The following is a 23,803-nucleotide window of genomic DNA, read 5'->3' on the forward strand; positions in this document are numbered from 1 at the left end:
CGGCTCTATGGCCCCAATAACATCTATTCCCCACATCGCAAATGGCCATGGTGCAGATAGAACATTTAAGGTTGTAGGAGCTATATTAATATTATATGCATAGGTATGACATTTTTCACATTTTTTCACATGTATGTAACAATCATTCTCCATAGTCAACCAAAAATAACCTGCCCTCAAAATCTTTTTAGCCATAGAGTGCCCATTCATATGTGTACCAAAAGCTCCTTCATGAATTTCTTTTAATATCAACCCTGCTTCTCTTGCATCGACGCATCTAAGGAGTACCATGTCATGATTTCTTTTATACAAGACATCCCCATTTAGAATAAAACTTGAAGCTAACCTTCTCAAGGTTCTTTTATCATTCTCAGAAGTTGTTTCAGGATATTCTCGGCGTTTGAGGTAGCGCTTTATATCAAAATACCAAGGCTTACCATCTGATTCTTCTTCCACTAAATAACAGTATGTTGGTTGTTCATAACTCCTCATCTTGATCATTGGCATTTCCTCATCTTGACTAATTTCAAACATTGACGATAAGGTGGCCAAAGCATAAGCTAATTGGTTATCCTCTCGTGGAATGTGATAGAACTCAATGGAATTGAAATGTTTCATTAATCCTCTAATATATGATTGATAAGGGATTAACTTTTGGTCTCTAGTCTCCCATTCCCCTTTTAACTGATGAACCACCAATGCTGAGTCACCATACACCTCCAACACCTTCACCTTCGACTCAATAGCTGCCAAAATACCTATGGCGCATGCTTCATATTCTGCAACATTATTGGTACAACTAAAGCACAATCTTGCTGTCATCGGAATGTAATGATTCTCTGGCGAGATGAGCACTGCCCCTATTCCATGTCCAAGTGCATTGGATGCTCCATCAAACAGTAATATCCAAGCCTTCTCATGATGGCTACCCTCCTTTTCACCAAATAGGGCAAGAATGTCCTCATCTGGGAATTCAGGTTGCATAGACTGATAATCTTCAATGGGCTGTTGAGCCAGATATTCTGCTAAAGCGCTTCCCTTTACAGCTTTTTGAGTCACATAGACTATATCATATTCTGATAACAACATTTTCCATCGAGCCAATCTACCAGTGAGAGCAGGCTTTTCAAAAATATACTTAATTGGGTCCATCTTAGATATCAGCCAAGTAGTGTGACTCAACATATATTGACGTAAACGATGTGCTGCCCATGTTAATGCACAACAAGTTCGTTCCAACATAGAATATCTTTGTTCACAACCTGAAAATCTTTTACTCAAATAATAAATGGCATGCTCTTTCTTCCCTGTCTCATCATGCTGCCCTAAAACACAACCCATTGATTCATCCAACACAGTTAAATATAAAATGAGGGGCCTCCCTAATACCGGCGGACGCAGTACGGGAGGATCCTGCAAATACTGTTTGATTTTATCGAAGGCTGCCTGGCAATCTTCATTCCATTCCACAACTTGATTCTTACGCAACAATCTAAATATTGGCTCACAGGTGGAGGTTAATTGGGAGATGAATCTGGCAATGTAGTTCAGTTTGCCTAAAAACCCTCGCACTTCTTTTTCACTATTAGGAGTTGACATTTCCATTATTGCTCGTACCTTATCTGGGTCAACCTCAATACCTTTTTCACTGACAATAAAACCCAATAACTTTCCTGACTTTACACCAAAGGTACATTTAGCCGGATTCAATCTGAGTTTAAACTTTCTTAACCTCTCAAACAATTTTCTCAAATTAACGATGTGATCATTTTCTGATTCAGATTTAGCAATCATATCATCCACATAAACCTCGATTTCTCTATGCATCATATCATGAAAAAGAGTCACCATCGCTCTTTGATAAGTTGCCCCAGCATTTTTAAGTCCAAATGGCATCACTTTGTAATAAAATGTTCCCCAAAGCGTTATAAATGTTGTTTTCTCCATATCTTTCGGTGCCATCTTAATCTGATTATACCCGGAGAATCCATCCATGAAAGAGAACAATGAAAATCTAGCAGTGTTATCCACCAAGATGTCAATATGTGGCAATGGGAAATTATCCTTAGGGCTAGCTCGATTCAAATCCCTATAATCAACACACATTTGGACTTTACCATCTTTTTTAGGCACAGGGACAATGTTAGCCACCCATTGAGGATATTTTGCTACAGCCAAAAACCCTGCATCAAATTGCTTCTTCACTTCTTCTTTAATCTTTAGTGACATTTCAGGTTTCATTTGTCTTAGCTTTTGTTTAACTGGGGGACATTCTTCTTTAAGTGGAAGTTGATGTTGCACTATATCAGTATCCAACCCAGGCATATCCTGGTATGACCAAGCAAACACATCTCTGAACTCTTTCAACAAATCACATAATTTTCCTCGTACCTTCTTACTCATGTTGTTACCAATTTTAACCTCTTTTCTCTCATTTTCATCCCCTAGATTAAGTATTTCAATGATCTCTTGATAGGGTTTTATTTCTCGGTCTTCTTGTTTCACTAACCTTAACAACTCAGAAGAAGGTTCCCAATCGTCTTCATGATCATCATCCATATTATCGATAAGGTGCTCAAAATTAGGAATATTGACATCATTATTTTCAAAACATTCATTGTCATATCTGCATTATTTGGATTTATAAAAGAAAATAAATAGACAAACAAAGTATGTAGTGAAAGAAAACATAACTGAACATCACATTAACTGAAAACAAAAAATAGAACCAGTCCATAAAGACATCCTAGAATGTTTTGGGGAAAAACAAAATAAAAATAACAATAACAAGCATTACATTTGATTGAACTTAAACACCACGGGTAAATTCAAGGCCTTCCAATTCTCGATCTGCATGTTGGGAGGACAAGGTTGCACCAAACTGGAACTTCCTTCCCCAGATTCATCTTCAATAACTGCAACTTGACTAGCATTGATCCATCCAGCACTACGAAAGCTCTTCTTTAAGTCACAGATGGAGATCTTTCCTACCCTCGGCTCACGACCCTGCAAGCGAGCTAAGCTTCATTCTTTCTTTTCCTCCATTAATCTTCTTTTGTCCTCCTTAGTAGGCTTGTACCCCAGGCCGTATCTGTTCTTGTTCTCAACAATTTTCAGTGGAAATATTGGTCCCTGTCCAACTTTGCCTAGGCCTTTCCCATATTTATAACCTTCTCTCAACATAACCCTTGCCATCATCAGAGAGGCACATGACAAATATGGCTTTATCTGAAATGGTTCAACATATGTATTCCCAACAATTTCCAAAGCTTGAAAAGCCGTCTCAAGAGCCTCCTTTGTTGTTTCAATATATCGAGCAGATGAAGGACCACTCACCAGAAAATCTTCCTCTCCTGAAACTGTTACCATCTTATCCCCCATTACATACTTCAACTTTTGATGCAAAGTGGAAGGCACCACCCCTGCAGAATGAATCCAAGGTCTACCAAGTAAACAATTGTATGCCGGTAAGATATCCATTACTTGAAAAGTTATTTGAAATACACACGGACCAACTTGAACTGGCAACTCTACTTCTCCCATCACCTCTCTTTTGCTACCATTAAAAGCTCTCACAATCATAGTACTTGGCTTCATAGGAAATTTATCACGTGATAACTTCTCCAACGTCACCTTAGGCATCACATTTAGGGAAGAACCATTATCAATCAACACACGAGCTATGACATGGTCGAGACATTTAACATATACATGAAGAGCTTTATTGTGTCCTCTTCCTTCAACTGGTATCTCATCATCCGAAAAAGTAAGGAAATCATTAATGGTAATATTATTAACAATCCCTTCAAATTTATCCAACGAAATATTTTGTTCAACATGAGCCCCACTCAATATTTTCATTAGCAACTTTCAGTGAGCTGTCGAATGCATGAGCAATTCCAAAAGCGAAATACGAGCTGGCATACGATTCAACTGCTCCACCACCTTGTATTCGCTTTGTTGTATGAATTTCAAAAATTCACCGGCCTCTTCATCTGATATCTCCTTTTGTTTATCTTTTCTACATTCTTCCTCATCTTGTATCGTCTTTTCTCTTAATATCCCTTTTGCTTTTTCAATTCCATCATTTACTTTACTTCTATGGCATACTTCCTTCCTTAGATCTGGTGGTGTAAAGAAACGACCACTCCTTGTTATCCCACCAAGACCTGATATATTTTCAACATTTGGACCTTCATGCACAGAAGTGTTTTCAACTTGTTGTCCCTCACCTAATTCATATACTCCATACTTCCATGGAACAGCTCTATTACTTTCATAAGGAAAAGAGGAGGGCGTTTGTTCCATGAAAGAAGGGGCAGGTCTAGTGAAATGAATCACTAAAGGTTCTGGCGTGGTTAAATTGGATTGTTCATCAGTTTGGGCCAATACCTCCTCATCCTTCTTTCCATAAAAAACTTGCAGGAAATGCTTGTCAACCAGATTTTGCAACTCTAGCTTGAACTCCATGCAATCATTAATAGAATGTTTGGCACCTGGATGGAATGCACATGCATTACTCAGATCATATTCACCTTTTACTAGCCCTCTTTCTAATAATGCTTCCAGAATGAATTTCATAGAGCTCCGAATTTCACTCACTTTTCTTACCAACCTTTTCTCCCTGACCTCAATAGCATTTGTTGAAGTCTTCTCATGCCCCGACAAAGGGTTATTTTCAATACTGGGTTTATCTTCTTTGAATGTCAACCACCCTGCATCAATCAAAGATTGTACCTTATATTTGAGAGGAAAACACCTTTCTGTCGAATGCCCCTTTACCCCTCCATGGTAGTCACATGTAGCATCTGGATCGTAACTCTTGGAAAAAGGAGGTTGTTGTGGCTTCATTGGGCAAATTGCAACAAAAGATTTACGAAGAAGCATCGGTAACAACTCTGTGTATGTCATAGGAATAGGAGTAAAATGAATAAACTTCCTCTCCCTTCTTGTATTAGTACTTTGACCTGGGTTCTCACTCTCACTAGCAATCGCTTTCTGAGGTTGCAACTGATTGTTTGAAGCAGGCTGTATTTGGTAATTAACAGGTGCACGGTTATCCCATGCGGATGCGGCATGAACTTCAACTTCTTTTTTCTTACTTTGATTGAAACCTGGTTTTTTGGTATTTGCAGCCGCGGGCGGGCCATATGCAATTTTACCATTTTTTATCCCAGTCTCAATCCTTTCACCAATGATGATGATGTCCGTAAAATTAGAAGATATATTCCAATTCCCAATCATATGCTCATAAAATGGCGGTTGTAATGTATTCACAAACATTGTAACCATCTCCTTATCATATAGTGGTGGCTCAACCTGGGCAGCTATCTCTCTCCAATGTTGGGCATACTCTTTGAAAGTTTCATTTTTCTTCATTGTCATATTTTGCAATTGTATTCTGTCTGGTGCTGTATCCATATTAAATTTATACTGCTTTATGAAAGCATCAGCTAGATCCACCCAAGAATGAATATGAGTCGACTCAAGATGCATGTACCAATTCAACGCTGCCCCAGTTAGGCTATCTTGGAAAAAGTGGATAAACAATTTCTCAACATGAGTATGACCAGTCATCTTTTGACAGTACATTGTTATATGGCTTTTTGGACACGTAGTCCCCCTATACTTCTCGAACTCAGGCACTTTGAACTTAGGGGGTATCACCACGTCAGGGACCAAAGATAAGCCTACAGCATCACCGAATCCATAGCTTTTATTCCCTTCAATAGCCCGTAGTCTTTCCTCCAATATCTCTAACTTTCCCTTGTTATTCTCAGTCGATGAAATCACTTGAGCTAGTGTCTTTTCTTGTAAACCCACACCTACAGTCGAAACATGTGGTGGAATCGATACATTAGGATCTGTGTAAGTTGTGATTCCAACCACACTTTCTCCTGGGCGTACCTGGTTCCGAAAATCAACCATCCTAGTTGACACTTGGAACTTCTCATTAGGTAATGGAACAGGTATGCTTGTATTACCACCAGAGAACGGAATTTTAACTTGCTCTACATACTCTGCCATTAGAGGTGTGTAACCTGAGGGTAAGCCATAAGGTGGAAAAGCTTGAGATGATGTCCCTTGACTCACTAGATGATGTGACGAGTAAACCGGAGGTCCACTTGATACATGAGGATGAAAGCCTGGAGGGTAGGAAGAACCACCGTCAACTGCTGAACTTTCTCCTGAACTCTTCATAGTCCTCAATGCCTCCAAGATCTGACCCATTTGATCCTTTATTTGGTTGATTTGACCCTTCACTTGGCTAATTTCTTCCTTCACTTCCTCGTGTGCATTTTCCCAATCCTCCATTGTTTTGGAATTTGCCCCAATTCTATAAGGGTGTCTCAGAAACTTTGCCGTATTCACTTACTGTCACTCTTCTGTTTAATTTCAAATGAAATGAGAAGTGCGAAAAAGGAAAAGAAAAGACAAAATGCAAATGCAAACATTCTAGCTAGAAATTATAAAGTTGTGCGAATAATACTGCGAGTAAAAATGGAAATTGACGCGAAATAAAGTAGTCGATTCAAACAAAAATCCATAATGTTCAGAAGTTCACAACAATGAAAAAGAAAGAAAGCATAAACATCAACTGCGAGCTCTAGCCACTATATTCTTCATTTCCCCTACTAGTTCTCTATAGTAACCGAGGAAATCTTCGATTGCTTTTGGTGGATTGAATATAGGCATTGCAATCTCAGCATCAGTTAACATCCTGGGTACATCTTCAATTGCTCCGTTAGCTATAGCTGCTAACTTTGAAAAACATCCTCTCCAATAACACTGCCCCAAGCACTTCTAATTTGCCGGAGTAAATCATTAGAAGTCCCTTCTTCATAGCAATTCCACACTGCAACTAAAGATTCTAGATTTGGTGCACCCTGTATAGGATATCCAAATTGTCTTTGTGCTAATATCGGATTATAATTAACACAATATTTGGTTCCTATAAGAGGTACATTTGGGTACTCCCCACAGTGTATGATATGTGATCTCTGCTGCCAGGATACCTCTCGTTTGATCATTCCATTATGTAACTTAGCAAAAAAACACGCCCATTCTTGCGCTCCTTTAGCTGTTGGCTTGTAATTTGGACTAATATGAGAAGTAAACCATTTATATAATACTGGCAAGCAACATGACAACTTCTTCTTCTTAGATTCGTAACACATATTCAAATTTCCATAAACATCAGCTAAAATTGCTGTGACTGGGTTTTCTGCATTGATCTTATATGCTATGAAAACATTGATGGCTGAGAGATCAACAAAGTTATCGATGCTTGGAAAAATCATGACGCCATAAAGAACGAGCACCAGTACATCCATGAAGGTTTCCCCCATGTCTTTTTCAGCCAATTGACGTAGATGTCCCTCTAGAAACCCTTGAGGAATGCCTTTGATGGTTCCTTTCGTAATCATTTTACTTTCTAACTCAGCAGGGTGTACCTTCAAGATTCCTGCTAGTGTTGAAACATATGTATTTTGCGTTGCATGCTTGTAAGGAATCTTGCCTTCTAGTGGTAGATCTAGAATATCCCCAAATTCCTCCACTGTCGGCACTAGTTGAAAATCCTTGAAGGTGAAGCACCGGAGCGGCGGATCATAGTATTGGACCAAAGTAGTAACAGCTGGAACCTGAGTATCAATCTCTAGAAGATTCAGTAAATTCCCATACTTCCTTCGAAAACTGTTCCTCTGGATAGTCTTCATCTTCCCCACCAACTCTCGAAGATAAGTCAAGTTTCCTTCCTTTGCTCTAATTGACTGCTTCTTTTTTAGTGACTCTGAACTAGAATGCTCTCCAACTCCAGATTCCCTATTAATTTCCATTTCTTCTCCAAGAAAATGACACAGCTTTATAATTTTCTACCTAGAATGGATACAGTGAAAATGTAAAAGAAAAAAGAAAAAAAAACAAACTACATGATGCTATGAATAATTTACATAACTTATTACAACCCAAAGAAAAGAACACAAACCAAGAAATACAAATAAAATAAAAAATAAAATAAAATAAAATAAACAGAGAAGGAATTATAGGAATACACCTCCCTTTCGTGCCTTATAGGGTTCAAGCGCATCATAGGATTAAGGTATATATATGTGCTCACCAGGATAGTCTCCTATGTCCTAAGGATAAAAAGTCACTAGAGTTATGGCACACTTCACGACATTTCTCACAACAGTTGGTAAACAACACGATGTGAGAGTATCAAATGAAGCAAACAGACTCTAGCTGGGGTTCTCACAATGACCACTTGGGAAGTACATCCACTGTGACACTGCTATACAATCCCCTTCTAATTCTAAGCTACTCAGACCCGGGTATAGGGTCGCGCTCATGTCATGTACAAAATATAAGGTGAGTGTGTGAAGGGAGAGAAAACATGCAAACCTAAACCCCCACATGCAAAAGAGATCCATACAAAAACATATTTTCTACCCTAAAGTTCAATATCCACAAATATGTCATACACCAACAGGAATATATACATAAATTGAGAAAGGGAAAAACAAAAACATCTAAATTTAACACATCGCTTTCGCATATTCGATTAAATAGGCCTGACTCTCTACGGTCCCCAGTGGAGTCGTCATTTGTCGCCACCTAGATCGCGACGGGACGACGAACTAAAAATAAGTTAATTTGGAAAAAGAGATTAGAAGTCGCCACCATAGTTTATTCAAGAAAACTATGGAAAACCATAAAAATAAAATAAAGTCTGCGAAAACCAAATTTTGGGCCCGGGAGTCGGTTACGCGTAGGGAAGGTATTAGCACCCTACAACGCCCGCCCAAAGGCGGTACCTTTAATTAAATTTGCAAAAGAGATGTGTTTATTTTAAATATTTATTTTTCCTAAAAGTAAGAACATAATTTGAACAAATATATTTTTGAGTGAAAAGGACCCGACAAGGATTAACCTTGGTCCTACGTATTCTCATTAAAAATGAAAAATCAGGGCTACGTAGTTCTTTATAAAATTATTTGAAAATGATTTGGAAAACCTTTTGATTGTTGTGAAGTGATCCTGACAAGGACTTGTCCTGCTCCTACGTATCTCCATTCACAATGGAGAATCAAGGATCACATAGTTCTTGATAAAACTTGATTAGAATATTTAATTTTTAAAGCTGTCTTTTGACATTTTTGAAAATGAGTGTCATGCGACGCGTGCGGCCGGATTGACACAAAAATCATTTTTTATATATTGTATTTTTTTGAAGTGTCGTGTGATGCGAGCAGTCAATTAGACACCAAAATATTTTTATAATTTTTATTTAAACAGAAGTATCGTGCGACGCGAGTGGTCGATAAGATACCAAAACTATTTTTATAATTTTTATTTAAAAAGAAGTGTCGTGCGACGCGAACGATCGATTAGACATCAAACACCTCTTTATAACCTTTTTATTGATAAGAAAGAGAGTGCCATGTGACGCAAACGGTCAATTAGACACCAAAAACATTTTTAATATTTTTGCATTTTAAAAGAAAGTGTTGTACCACGCGAGCGGACGATTAGACACCAAAATAATTTTTATATTTTTATATTTTTAAAAGAAGTGTCATGTGACGCGAACGATCAATTAGACACCAAAAACAATTTTTAATATTTTTGCATTTTAAAAGAAAGTGTCGTACGACGCGAGTGGCCGATTAGACACCAAAACAAAGAATAAAGAAAATAATTTTAAATTTTTATTTATTCTTATTTTTTAAAATTATTTTAATTTTTATTTCAATTTAAAATATTTTTATTATTTTTTGAAAATGACGTGATTGAAATTTACTTAAAAAATGCGGAAACGTGATACATAAAGAAAAATGCGGGGTGCATAAAGTAAACACGGGGTGCATTAAAGTAAAATGCGGGGTGCATAAAGTAAAGTAAATCATTATATCTAAGAAGAAAATAAAGGAAATGGGTGTGTGCTTAGTAAAAACGCATGTACGTAAAGTAAACTAAAACATAATGAAAGGGGTGTGGGGATATTACATTGGGGAGTGCATGAAGCAAATAAATAAACAAAATCCAATATTAAAAGCAAGGGTGCATAAACTGAAATCTGGAGGTGTGTGAAGAAACAACTTAAATATGCTAACCTTAATTAAAACAGAGGTGGTGCATGAATGAATTATAGTGGTGCATGAAGTAAAAACTTAAATCTGCTAACTTTAATAAAAGAAGATGATGAAGGATTATCTTGTTCCTTTTTAACATTATTGAATATGGTGTGAGTTGATTAAGAAAGCAAAGCGAAATCCCCACTGGACATTAAGATAGCAAGCTATCTAGATGTGAAGGTTCCTTTCACAAAGCTCAAGAGAAGAAGATGATGGATTGATTCAAAACAAAAAGGAAATGGAAAGCACATAAACCATAGAAAACCAAGAACCATTAAAAGAAGAAGAAAACATAAAATAGAAAGGAAAGAAATGGTAAAAATGTGAGAAGCACGCCACTACAAGGCTAGGCTAGAAGCCATGACAACCTTGAAGATGAGTGGATGTGTGCCGCCACTTGCTATGCAAGATAAGGCTTAAAAGTATTCACTCCCAAGGGAGGAAACTCTCACAAATGGTTGAGACACAAGAGTGTTTTTACTTCAAAATGTTCAACCCTTTTACATGTCTAGGAGCACCCCTTATATAGAAGAGTTTAGGGGTCTCTAAGCAAATAAAAGATACCTAAGGATGTCTCTACAAAAACCTAACCCTAGCTTCTAGAAACTAGGTCAAATAAGGTTACAAAAAATGAGAGACAAAAGAGCTAACTATGGTGTGCAAGGCTAATTTCGTTCTAGCACAAAAGGAGACAAAAAATGTGTCTCATATGTCTCCAAAAAGTGGCCAAAGTGTGCTAAAAACAAAGGAGACCAAAGGTACATAGGTACACTTGCTTCATGCCTTTTACTTTATGCTTTATGCCTTTGCTTTACTCTCTCCTCCACATCATTTATGCTCCCCAATCACCATGCGCCACCTAGCATTGCTTTCTTACTCCTAATTAACCTACAAAGCAAATAAACATAGATTAGCATGTTGGCTTAAGTCAAGTCAACTATAGTCAACAAGTCAAACCTAGTCAAAGGTTAACAAGTCAACTAAAGTTGATTCAACTAAGTCAACTTTGGGAATCAAAACTAACAAACACAAATGAAAGGGATGAAGGATTAGTGAACTTCCTTTCTAAACATGCTTAGTGTTCTTAAGCATGTGCCTCCATCCTTTGTTGGGGTCAATCCTTCATCAGAAGAGGAGGTGCGTGAATGAACTATGGTGGTGCCTGAAGTAAAAGCTTAAACCTACTAACTTTAATAAAAGAAGAGGGGGTGCGTGAATGAACTATGGTGATGCAAGAAGTAAAAACTTAAACAAACCCTAAAGCCATATATAAAAAACGCAACTCTTACTTCGTCTCCTACCCCCCGCGGCCACCACCCAAACACAATGACCGTCCCTGTTCGAGACCCACAAGCGCACCACCACCGGCGACGAACGGCCAACAACGGCGGCAACCCCTAATGCCATCAAATGACGTTACCAACTCCAACACCTTCTCACATCGCATCACCCCAGAATCCAACACTGGTTCAACCGTGGCTCGCTATATCTGTTGCCGTGACCACCACAGCAACGCCGGTGACCACCGCGAACCAACACTTACTAAAGCCGACACCAACATTACACTTCCCAGAATAACAATGTTCACCGCTGAATTTTATTTTCTAGTGACAAATCCCCTCCTTTCTACTTCTTTCTATTACATTATTTAATTGATTTGCATTGTAAAAAAAAGAACAGAGAAGTATTTTTGTGATATGAAACTGTTTCAATTATTTTTATCGGCATATAATCAATCAATCAAAAGCCTCAACTCAGAACATCATACAACATTCAAAAGGTTTGAAGATAGAAAATGCGTACCTCTTTTGCAATTCTGCCTTTGATTCCAAAAATTGTTGGTTTACCAATTGGTTCTCTTTTGTTGCAATTCCGAATTCAATGATTTCAATAAAAAAAGTTGCATAGCCATGGTGCCAAAGAAATGCAGAGAATACTTTTATGATGAAATTAACGTGTGTGTGTGGTAATCCCCTGGTTCTTGTGTTAACTTCATTAGCAGATGGGGTGGGCAGCAGTTGGAAGAAGTTGGGATAGAAGAAAAAAATTGTTCCCTCCAATCCATAATTTTTATTTTTAATTTTTAATTTTAATTTTTAATTTCTGAATTTATTAATTAATAAAAAACGAAAATATATTTTTTAATTATATATATATATATATATATATATATATATATATATATATAAACAAAAAGATTATTTTACTTAACGTTTAAAAACATAAATTAAAAATCTTTTATTATTTAACTTTTATTTATTATTATTTTTTAACAATTTATTATTTTTTATCTTCTTTTTTTTATGTAACACTTATTTTTGAATATATATATATATATTATTTTATTTTATTTTATTTTTATTATTGTTATTTTATTTTATATACATTTTATTTTATATTTTTTATATTTTTTTATATATTTTTTATTTTTAAAACAACATTATTTGCCCGGACGAAATTGGGTGTTGACACCCGGATAACAAGTTATTCAATCATCGTCACACACACACACAAAAAGGGTGAGCTATGCACAATATATAAAAATATACATGAAATAAATATGCCACCCATCCCAAAAATAACATGACTAAATATTTCATTATTTTCAAATTCTCCATTCATGATCTCATAGTCCTTCATGAGTCATATATATGAACTAGGTCTTGGGACTTCATTGTGCTCCCACGAAACTAACTCATTCGTGGTCCAACCCTATGAGCTTATCCTGCTCATAGTCATGCCTTATAGACTCCTCGTCTGTAATAAATCATCCATGCCTCTCTCGCTCGGACCATGGCACATACGCAATCACCATACTATGGACTCCTCGCCCAATAATAACCGACGGGAACATAACAGTTCCTTGCCCATTGTGCGCCCGACGCATGTAATCACTATACTAAGGACTCCTCGCCCATTAGCAGCCGACGGGAACTCAACCAGTTCCATGCCCATCATGCGTCCAACCATCAAGCATATCCCAAACCCCTACTAGACTTAGTCCTTCAAGCCCAACCACCACAAACACATACATATAACTTCCTATAATTAGGAAAGAGTAGCCAAAACTATCACATAAAGCACATACAAATATAGCAATTCACATAAACTCACTTAAGCCAGGAACCCTTGTAAGACCCGAAAAAAAATTAGAATAAAAGGAAAACATATGAAAAAAATTAATGGCTTGATTAATATAATTGATTTATTTAATTAGGTTATTAAATTATGAAATATGAAATAACTATTATTTGAGTGATTTAAGTTATTGTTGTATTTATTTTAAATTTTAATATCATATATAAGGTTGCGAATATGTTTATATAGTTAAGTAGTGCATATTATGACATGAAGAAGTAATTAGCTTGGTGGTTGCTGAGTAAATTTGTTGTGTAGATACATGGGTTCGTATCCGGCGGGCCGAATATACTGGTTTTAATTATTTAATTTTGTTATTCAATTAAAGCATGTGCAGTTATGCCTTTATATTTTGTTGGTGCGTAAAGTAATGCATGAAAGCATACAGCTTGGTGGTTGAATGCATTTGTTCGGTGCGTTAGTTACTGTTTACGAATCTGTTTGGCTGAAAGTGTGTTGCTTTTAAATTCATTTTTCTCCTTTAAGGAGTGGGGCCCACGAAAATGTGTTCAAATGGGTTTCTCATTTAGTTATGCAGGGGTGCGTGCGTGGAGTGCTTAATTTTTTTATAGCATACGTATAGTATATATAGGTATATATATCTGGTTGGTGATATTGTTAGGCAAATTATTGTTTTTTTATCTTTTTGAATTGTCATATAATAGTAAAGGAAATTTAAATTTAAATTTTGAGAATAGTAACAGAAAGATTTTGAGTGAGTGGGGCTTTATAGGGTAAAGGATTAGGGTTTTGGAAAAAGGGAGAGGGAAAGAAACAAGAACAAGGGTGCAAATTAGATTCCAGTGGCTGTGGTAGAGGAGAGAAATATTCCAGAGAAACCCATAGGTAGGGGAAGTTAACTTTATTTTTTGTTTTATTTGAAGCCAATTTTGTTTTCTTCTATTGTTTCTTCTTTGATTGATGTATGAAAATTTGAGGAGTGTGCATGGGTACATTGAATGGTGATGAATGTTGTTATTGTCATTGCTTTCTTTTCTTTTTGATTTTTCCACTCCAAACATAAGTGAGCCTTCAGTAAATACATGTGTATGCCATCAATCTTCTTTTATTCATGGCCGTGTGATGTTTTTAGAAAGCATATGTTCTGCAGGTTGTTTTTCTTGGTGCCAGTTTCATTTTCGTTTTGTTTATGCATGGGGTTGCTTGGAGAATGTTTACATGGTGTGAGGTTACGTGTTGGTGAGATACGTGAATGAGAAGGACTTGAGAGGCTTGGGTCACATGTAGTTTGGTTCTTTATTTACTCATGTTGCTACAACTTGGTTTCCTTTCTCTTTTCTATCACTTTGTGGAGTGGTATAATGAGTTCCAGTTTTATTTTGGTTGTGCAATACCTGTGTTTTGCATGCGTATGGGGTTGGCCTCTCTTTGATTATCTTTAAGCGTGGTCTGTTGTGGGTCTGCGGAAGAGGAGTTCATGCATGAAAATGTTAGGATGTTTGTGGCTATCATAGAGAGAGAGGGTTTGTTGTATTGATGTTGTGGTGCAGCCGCATGTGTTTTAATGGGCATTACCTATTTTTTTTGGTGCCTTAGTTAAATAGCATTGCATGCTTTTGGTTTAGTTGCTCTTTCTTTTTCTTTATTACACGACGTTGCAGGGGTAAGGATGGGTTCATGTGTTAGATTTTCACTTTCTCCCTCTTTTCTATTCTCTTTCTTTGCTTTTATTCTCTCACCTAATGCATGGGTCCACATGTATCCTTACTTCTCTTTCTTAAGTTTAACCGCACATAAAGATAGACCAATTCATATTGCGAAGTTTCTTTATTTTTTTTTATTAGCCATGGGATCCACGTGTAAATGTAATTTCTCTTTCTTCCTTGTGTTTTTCTATTTCACGGAAATATGAGTGTAGGGTATGTTTTAGTGATGGGAGGGATGTGCATATTAACTTGTTTCTTCTTTCATTTTTTAAACTTTTAGTTCTCTTTAAATTCTCATATTTTTAGTTCGTGCTTTTCATTTGGTTTTACTAATTATTTTATGTGTTAATGTGATTGTGGGCTATTATGAGATTGGTGGTTTTTCTTGGTTTGTATGGGTTGCATGGTTATGTAGTTTAAGTGGTGGTTTAAGGATAATTATTTGAGTGTGATGTTATACTGTGTTTGAATGAATGTCACTCGTTGGGTTCATTGTATGAATGTATTATTTGACAAGTTGATGGGTTTATGTTATGGTTTATTTCCTATGCATGATGTGATGGTGAGTACTTTGTTGGCAATATGAAATTCTCATGTGTTGCATATTGAGAGTGTTTTGCCTTGCTTGAAAGCTCTTGGTGAAATTTAATGAAGATTTTAGATGAATGTGATGCTATGTTCGGTTTACTATGATTGTTTGAATTTGGGGTTTGTGTGTTCAAACCAAGAATGGAATGTGAGCATAAAGTTTCCGTGTTACTTGAATGCGACATTGAGTATTATTTGACAAGTTTTATTATGAATTTTTTTTATGAATATCATTGTTTATGGTTAGCTTACCCCTATTTGTTTGTTTGTGAGTTTGTTGTATGTGCGATGATCGTATAACGTGCGTGTTATACGGGAGCAGATGATAATGCAAATGCTTTTGGCATGGAGTAGATCGACGAGAGGCTGGGGTGAACTCGGGAGATTTTGTAATTTATTTAGTTTTTTAAATCAGATACTAAAAATTATTTAATTTTCTTTTATTCGCAAATGTTATTGGGAGTTTTTGACAAAGTGACATTTTGAATTATGTAATTTAAATTAAATTAAAAGTTTTTTTATTAAGTACATTTTCAATATTAATTCCCTTTCCGCTAAATGTAAAAATTTTCTAACGCTTCGTGACATCCTAAATTTGGGGTGTTACAACCCTCGCCCAAGCTAAACCCTTAGCCTCGCTTAAGCTAGTCCACCTCACCTGAGCGAGCTTAAAACAAGGACTTTTCCATGTTATCTCGCTTAGGCGAGCTCTATTCGCCCGGACGAGTCACACCTTCGCTTAAAATAACACACACCTCGCCTGGACGAAGATTCAATGAGAAATGCATCAATTCGATATCGTAACTCGCTTTGGCGAGCCACTCTAGTCTAGGCAAGAGTGTCCATAGCTTAGAACTCAAAACTTCTCGCCTGGACAAAAAGTCGCACTCAAAATGATACAAGTTTCCATCGTGACCTCGCTTAGGCGAGCCAATCTCGCCTAAGCGACACAGTATTTCGCCCAAACCCAACCTTGGTCGCCTGAGCGAATTGCTCGAGTCTGAATGCTCAAGACGCATTGATAAGCCATAAATCAAACTAACAACACAAGCAATCTCTCAGATTGAAAACTCCAAAACTACACTTAAAAGAAATAAAGTTCTAGTTTCTTTCCCAACTAGGTTTGAACCCACAACCCTTTAACCATAAAGCAAGTGCACAACCAATTCAACCAAATCATGTTTGTGATACACTCCAATCAGTATAAGCTTACATTACCAATCCCATGCTCATACATATTATCAAAAATTAATAATAAAACCACAACACATAATTGGCATACATAGGACTCGAACCTAAGTCCTCTCACACAATCAAAGTACTCTCAAGCACTTGAGCTAGTACTTTTCCACATCACATCAAACAATAATTAATGTCATAAAGGCTCTTTCTACCCGCATTTATTAATTAATTAATTATTTAATTAATTAATTTGCACAGGTCTTACATTTCCCCACCTTTAAAAGTTTTCGTCCTCGAAAATAGGACTTACCAGCAAAAAGGGTGAGGATAGGACTTCCTCATGAGATCCTCTATCTCCTAAGTCATCTCCTAGGTTGCCTCGTCCCAGAGAACTTTCACAGTTCGAATCTCTTTCCCTCTGAGTTGTTTGACTTGAGAATCTAGAATTCTCATCGGTCCAACTCCCAAAGTCAGATTCTCACGCACCTGGACATCATCCTGCTTCAGCACATGAGTAAGGTCTGCCAAGTACTTCCTCAGCTGTGATACATGGAAGACATTGTGCAGGTTTGCCAAGTGAGGTGGCAATGCAATCTCGTATGCCATTGGCCCGATTCGCCTCGTAATCTGATACGGACCAATGAATCGAGGAGTCAACTTCCTCGACTTCAAAGCTCTCCCAATACCTGTTGTAGGTGTAACCCTAAGAAACACGTGGTCACCAGCCTCAAACTCAAGTGGCCTCCTCCTCTTATCTATGTAGAATTTCTGCCGACTCTAAGTTGCACGCATCCGATCCTGTATTACCCTTACTTTCTCAGTAGTCTGTTGTAAGAATTCTGGACCAAGTACCACAGACTCTCCATCTTGCTGCCAACACAAAGGTGACCGACATCTCCTGCCATATAAGGCCTCGTAAGGTGCCATCCCAATACTGGAATGGTAGCTATTATTATAAGTGAACTCCACCAGCGGTAGCACATCACTCCATGTCCCGAGGTGATCCAAGACACATGCTCTCAGTAAATCTTCCAGAGACTGTATGGTTCTCTCAGACTGACCATCAGTTTGAGAATGATATGCCAAGCTCATTCTCAACTGAGTGCCTAAGGTGTTCTGCAGTGACTGCCAGAATCTTGATGTGAACCTTGGATCTCTATCTGAGATAATACTCGTAGGCACACCATGTAGTTTATCCAGGGACATCTTCTGATTGATTGGCAGGAAATTAGCACACTTTGTCAATCTGTCCACTATTACCCAAATCAAATCGTGCCCCCTCAATGACCTTGGCAGGTGTGTAACAAAGTCCATGGAAATACTATCCCATTTCCACTGAGGAATGTGAAGAGGCTCCAACGTACCACCTGGCCTCTAATGCTCGATCTTCGCTTTTTCGGACACTAAGCAGGATGCTACATAATCTGCCACATCGGTAGTCATACCTGGATGTATGCTAAGACGACTCTTATGCCCTTCATCCAAGAGCATATTTCTCAATACCCGACTGCTGGGTATACAAACCCTCTCTTTGAAACGCATGACACCATCTTTGTCCATCCTGAAGTCCTTTCTCTTCTTTGTGCCCAACTCGCTAATAATCTGCTGCAGTTCCTGATCCTTACCTTGTTCCACCTGAACCTCATCCAAGAACTCATTAGTGATCCTTAACATGCTACATCGTATATGACCTGCCTCCATATCCAATCCCAGATTCATATCTCGCAGCTTTTCGATCAGCTCCAACTCCTTAATCATTATGGCTGACACATGAGCTCTCTTCCTACTCAGAGTGTCTGCTACGACATTAGCCTTACCAGGGTGGTATAACAGCTCAAAGTCGTAATCCTTCAGGTATTCCATCCAGCGCCTTTGCCTCATATTCAACTCCTTCTGATCAAACAAGTATTTTAAACTCTTGTGATCGCTGAATACCTGAAACTGTGCCCTATACAAATAGTGCCTCCATGTTTTGAGATCAAAAACTACCACAGCCAATTCCAAGTCATGTGTAGGATAGTTCTTCTCGTGTACCTTCAACTGGCGAGAGGCATAAGCAATAAGTCGTTTCTCCTGCATCAACACACAACCTAAGCCCTAGTATAAAGCATCATAGCACACCTCAAACATCTTGGTTGTGTCAAGAATAGATAGTATCGGTGTAGTGGTCAATCTTCTCTTTATGTCCTCAAAACAGACTTCACACTCGTTTGTCCAAGAGAAAGGCTGGTCCTTTCTAGTGAGTTGAGTCAATGGACTCACCATATTGGAAAACCCTTCCACAAATCACCTGTAATAACCCGCCAGACCTAAGAAGCTTCTCACCTCAGTAACTGTCTGCGGTCTCTCCCACTTCACCACCGTTTCAATTTTCGCTGGGTCCACTGCTATTCCCTGGGCTGAGATTACATGGCCTAAGAACTATACCTCATCCAGCCAAAACTCACACTTCGACACCTTCAAACACAGTTTATGCTCTCTGAGAATTCCCAGCACCACTCTCAGATGCTCCGCGTGTTCATCCCGACTCTCAGAGTATATCAATATGTCATCAAGAAACACGACAACAAACTGATCCAGGTACGGTCGGAATATCCTATTCATGTAGTCCATGAAAATAACAGGAGCATTTGTCACCCTGAACGACATCACTACATACTCGTAATGCCCGTAGCGTGACTTGAACGCCGTCTTCTGCACATCCTTCGATTTGACTAAGATCTGATGATATCCTGACATCAAGTCAATCTTAGAGAACACTGCAGCTCCCCTCAACTGATCCAGCAAATCGTCTATCCTCAGCAATGGATACTTATTCTTTATGGTCAGCTTGTTCAATTGACGGTAATCAACACACAACCTCGAACTGTCGTCCTTTTTCTTTATTAAGAGTATTGATGCTCTCCAAGGTGATGCGCTCGGCCAGATGAACTTCTTCTCAAGCAAGTCTTCTATTTGCTTTTTCAACTCAGCCAACTCCGCTGGTGCCATTCTATAAGGTGCCATGGATACTGGGCCACCTCCAGGGATCAGATCAATGGTGAAATCTACATCCATGCTCGGTGGCAACTCTAGTATTTCATTTGGAAACACATCCGCATACTCCTCCACTACTAGAATCACACTGATCTTCTCGGCAATGCTATTCTTCTCTGTGTGAGCCACTATCATAAAATAGGTGGCTCCAGCTTCCACTTCATTTATCGCTCTCTGGACTGAGATTAACTCCAATCCCTCATGTTTTGGGAATACCAAACTGCGCCGTCCACAATCAATTATAATGTGATTGTTAGACAGTCAGTCCATCCCCAAGATTACATCTAGTCCCTCCAAAGGCAAGCACACCAAGTTCACCTTGAATCTGTGACCTACCACTTCCATTGAACACCCAACGCAGACTGAATTGGTAGCTCCTTGACCCGAGGAGGGAGTTGAAACAAGCAACTCACACCCCAAATTACGTTTCACCAAGTTCAATCTCCCCATACACGCATTAGCAATGAAATAATGTGTTGCTCCAGAATCGAACAACACCAACACTGAATAACCTAACAATAAGCAAGGCTCAAGGATAAGGTTACCTGATCGAGTAGCCTCTGTAGAGGTCAAGGCAAAGACCCTGTCGGCCGCTCTAGCCCTTTCTGCGGGTGATGATGCTGGTTTCTTCACACTCAGAGTCTTCTTTTCTGGGCAATTATTTGCAAAGTGTCCAGGTTTGTCGCATATGAAACACTTGCGACGGTCGCCTGACCCTCCCTTTCCACCTGTCAGCTGTGGGCAATTCCTTTTGAAATGGGGTCCGCCACACTGGTAGCAAGTGGGACCCTAAGATGTCTGTGGTCGGCTATAAGGCTTTTTCATTTGCCTCGCCTCTGTGACACTTTTATAATGTCTAGCAATAGGACCAGGGCCCTTCCCTAGGTGCTTAGCACTCTTGGCATGTTCCACCAAGAACGAAAACCTTCTCTCTCTCTCAAAGGTGTCACCACCTTCTTCAGTTCATGTTTGAGTCCTCGCTCAAACTTCAAGCACCTCCACTCCTCAATAGTGTTCTGTGAATAGTATCTTGCTAGGTGCTCAAACTTATTCACGTATTCCTGCACCGTCATATCCCCTTGCTGTAGTGCAAGGAACTCGGCTTCCCTATCCTGCCTGGCTGTGTCAGGGAAATATTTCTCCAAGAACCGAGTCCTGAAGTTAGTCCAATCTATCAGTTCCTCTCGGGTCTGCATCTGCTGTTGCATTCCCGCCCACCAATACTCTACATCCTCATTCAGCAAATATGTGGCAAACAGCAGCTTCTACTCATCTTCACAGTTCATCACTTTGAAGATCTTCTCACATTTGCGGAGCCACGCATCCGCTTCATCAGGAGAGGCTTTTCCAGTGAACTCCGATGGCTTGTAGCGCAGGAAGTCCTCCACAGTCGGCACCTTAACTGGTGCAATCGTCGTTCTAGGCTGCGCTACTACCGGTGTCTGCATCGCATCCACCATCCGGTGAATAGCCTCCTCGATGTCATCAACACCACTACTCCTTCTCCTCCTGTAAGCAGCCATAGCCTAGATACGCCACATTACAATTGTTAAAACCAATTCACTTAGTTAAACAAAGTCACTCATCTCTTACCAACATGCAATTAAATCACACACACAATCAAACGGTAAGCTCACCCCTCAAAAGCCCCAAAACATTTTTTAAAATATTTTCAAAACTGTTGCTATGATACCAATTGTAACATCCCTAAGGAATATTACTAATTTTAAACAGGTAAAATAGGAAATAAAAATAAAACCTCATTTAAAATGATACCATTTCCCAAAAACACGGGAAATTAAGAACTTTAATATAACATAATTCATATGTTTGCAATAACAGTATTACAAAATCCATCAAAATTCCATATACCTGCATCTCCTGGCCCACCTGTCAAATCATCTGCTCCTGGATAACAAGTTATTCGATCCTCGCCACACACACATAGAAAGGGTGAGCTATGCACAATATATAAAAATATACATGAAATAAATATGCCACCCATCCCAAAAATAATATGACTAAATATTTCATTGTTTTCAAATTCTCCATTCATGATCCCATAGTCCTTCATGAGTCATATACATAAACTAGGTATTGGGACTTCACTGTGCTCCCACAAAACTAACCCATTCGTGGTCCAACCCTATGAGCCTATCCTGCTCATAGTCCTGCCCTACAGATTCCTCGTCTGTACTAAATCATCCAAGCCTCTCTCGCTCGAACCATGGCATGCACACAATCACCATACTATGGACCATGGCCCTCTTGGGGGGCCCCTTCTAGGTTTACTTTTGCCCTCTCAAATTCCCTCCAAAACTACACTTCAAAAAATTAAAGTTCTAGTTTCTTTCCCAACCAGGTTTGAACCCACAACCCTTTAACCACAAAGCAAGTGCACAACCAAATCATGTTTCTGATACACTCCAATCAGTATAAGCTTACAATAATGAACAATCTAGTTAGGGTTAAGATAACCCTGAGTTGTCTCACAACGAATACGAAATTGATCTCAAATATTTGATTCATATAAAAATGAAATTAAAACTAGTAACTATAAAAATATGGGGTTTTGATATGCAAAGAATGAATGTCACACAAATAAAAGATTGTAAACACAGTAATAGAAGATAGGTTGATTCCACTATAATTTCTTAATTGGATTCTAAGGTTAGATGAATTAATTTATTTATTCTTTTGATTATTGTTGTGGTTTTTGTTTATCTATGTCCTTTGTTTCTTAATTGAATAGAAAATAATGATTTTAAATTTACACGCTTGTTAATATTATTGTTGTGGTTTTTGAACTCATCACACACCCACACTTATCCTTTTGCACTCCTGGGCAAAATTGAACAATTTCAAAACTTTATTATGAGGTCTTTTATTCCATATCTTCACTGGATGAAAGGAATGAATAAAAATGGAAACAAATCAATCTTCTAGAAATCATGTTGTCATGCACATACAAACGAAAAGATTATATTTTTCACACGAGTTAATCTTTTGAGTTTACAAGATAATCAAATATGAAAGAGAAACACTCAAGTTAAATGTATATTTTCTCATCAAAATTCGCTCAAGTGTTTTGGCTTGTGTTTCCACTTAAAATACCCATGCAAGTAAGCACTCTCAATGCTTAGCAAGACTCTAATATTCACAACTTTTAGAAAACATGCATTCAAAAATCATGAGGACTTTTTACAGGTTATAACGGGGCCAAGGCAAACAATTTTTTTCCTTTTGCCATTTTTATAACTTTGTGGGGGAAATACAAACCCCCACACGTTATTTCTCAACCAATCTTAACATAATCCACTAGCTCCTTCTTTCTCCCTAAGGTAAGAAAAAACATGGTCTTTTTCTTTTTAAGGTTTAACAATATGCTCGAAACAAGAAAAAGAGGTTTAAAGCTCAAAGGGTCTACCAATGGATCAAATGTCATGGTTAGCTTATTTGGCCATGTAGCTAAAAACAAGAAATGCCTCAATCATATCAAATCATGCATATTCACCTATGATGCAAAACCAAAGAATCAAGCTAAGCATTCTGAGTATAAACAAAACATGAACAAGTCACACAAGAAAAATAGGAATGACACATGGTAGTCCATCCTTTACAATAAAGCTCAAAGCTCACAAGGTTAAAACTCTTTCGTAAAAGATTTATTCCAGAAACTCTCAAATCAACTCAATTAATAAATCACAAAAATAATCCATTCATAACACATGACTCTTATTTTCCCATAATTATGACTGTTCCAATTAGTGAATCAAATCCCAAAATCCAATGTCAATATGTTTTATTGAAAGCAGCATTTTTTTTTTAATTTTTTTTTTCAAAAAAAAAACAGAAAAGAAAATTAGAAAAGAAAAAAACAGAACAAATAGAAAACAAAATCAGAAAAGGGGGAAAAATAAATTTTCTCCCCACACCCCCACACTTTATCCATGCATTGTCCTCAATGTATTCAAGATATAATGAAAAGAAAAAGTATGAACTGTACTTACCTCATCAAGTTGGAATGTATGCGGGAGAAATCGAGTTCATCCCATT

General features: G+C 38.0%; 2 protein-coding genes and 1 pseudogene across 2 annotated transcripts; all 3 read right to left on the bottom strand.

Moving 5' to 3' along the window:
* Positions 1-3,024: 3,024 nt before the first annotated feature.
* LOC146881663 (uncharacterized) lies at positions 3,025-6,315 on the bottom strand (annotated as a pseudogene).
* A 443-nt stretch (positions 6,316-6,758) lies between these two features.
* LOC146881664 (uncharacterized) lies at positions 6,759-7,838 on the bottom strand. The gene has a single exon (XM_085669290.1). It carries the CDS (start codon positions 7,836-7,838, stop codon positions 6,759-6,761), a length of 1,080 nt encoding a protein of 359 aa, XP_085525416.1.
* A 12,170-nt stretch (positions 7,839-20,008) lies between these two features.
* On the bottom strand, positions 20,009-20,955 carry LOC114170252 (uncharacterized). Its single transcript, XM_085669291.1, has 2 exons — positions 20,673-20,955; positions 20,009-20,397 (listed from the first exon to the last, which is right to left on the bottom strand). Exons 1-2 carry the CDS (start codon positions 20,953-20,955, stop codon positions 20,009-20,011), a joined length of 672 nt encoding a protein of 223 aa, XP_085525417.1.
* Between the last annotated feature and the right edge of the window lie 2,848 nt (positions 20,956-23,803).

The sequence above is a fragment of the Vigna unguiculata genome, chromosome 11 (genome assembly GCF_037176805.1).
Source record: "Vigna unguiculata cultivar grain cowpea cultivar isolate G323 ecotype 2 chromosome 11, ASM3717680v1, whole genome shotgun sequence".
Classification (NCBI taxonomy): domain Eukaryota; kingdom Viridiplantae; phylum Streptophyta; class Magnoliopsida; order Fabales; family Fabaceae; genus Vigna; species Vigna unguiculata.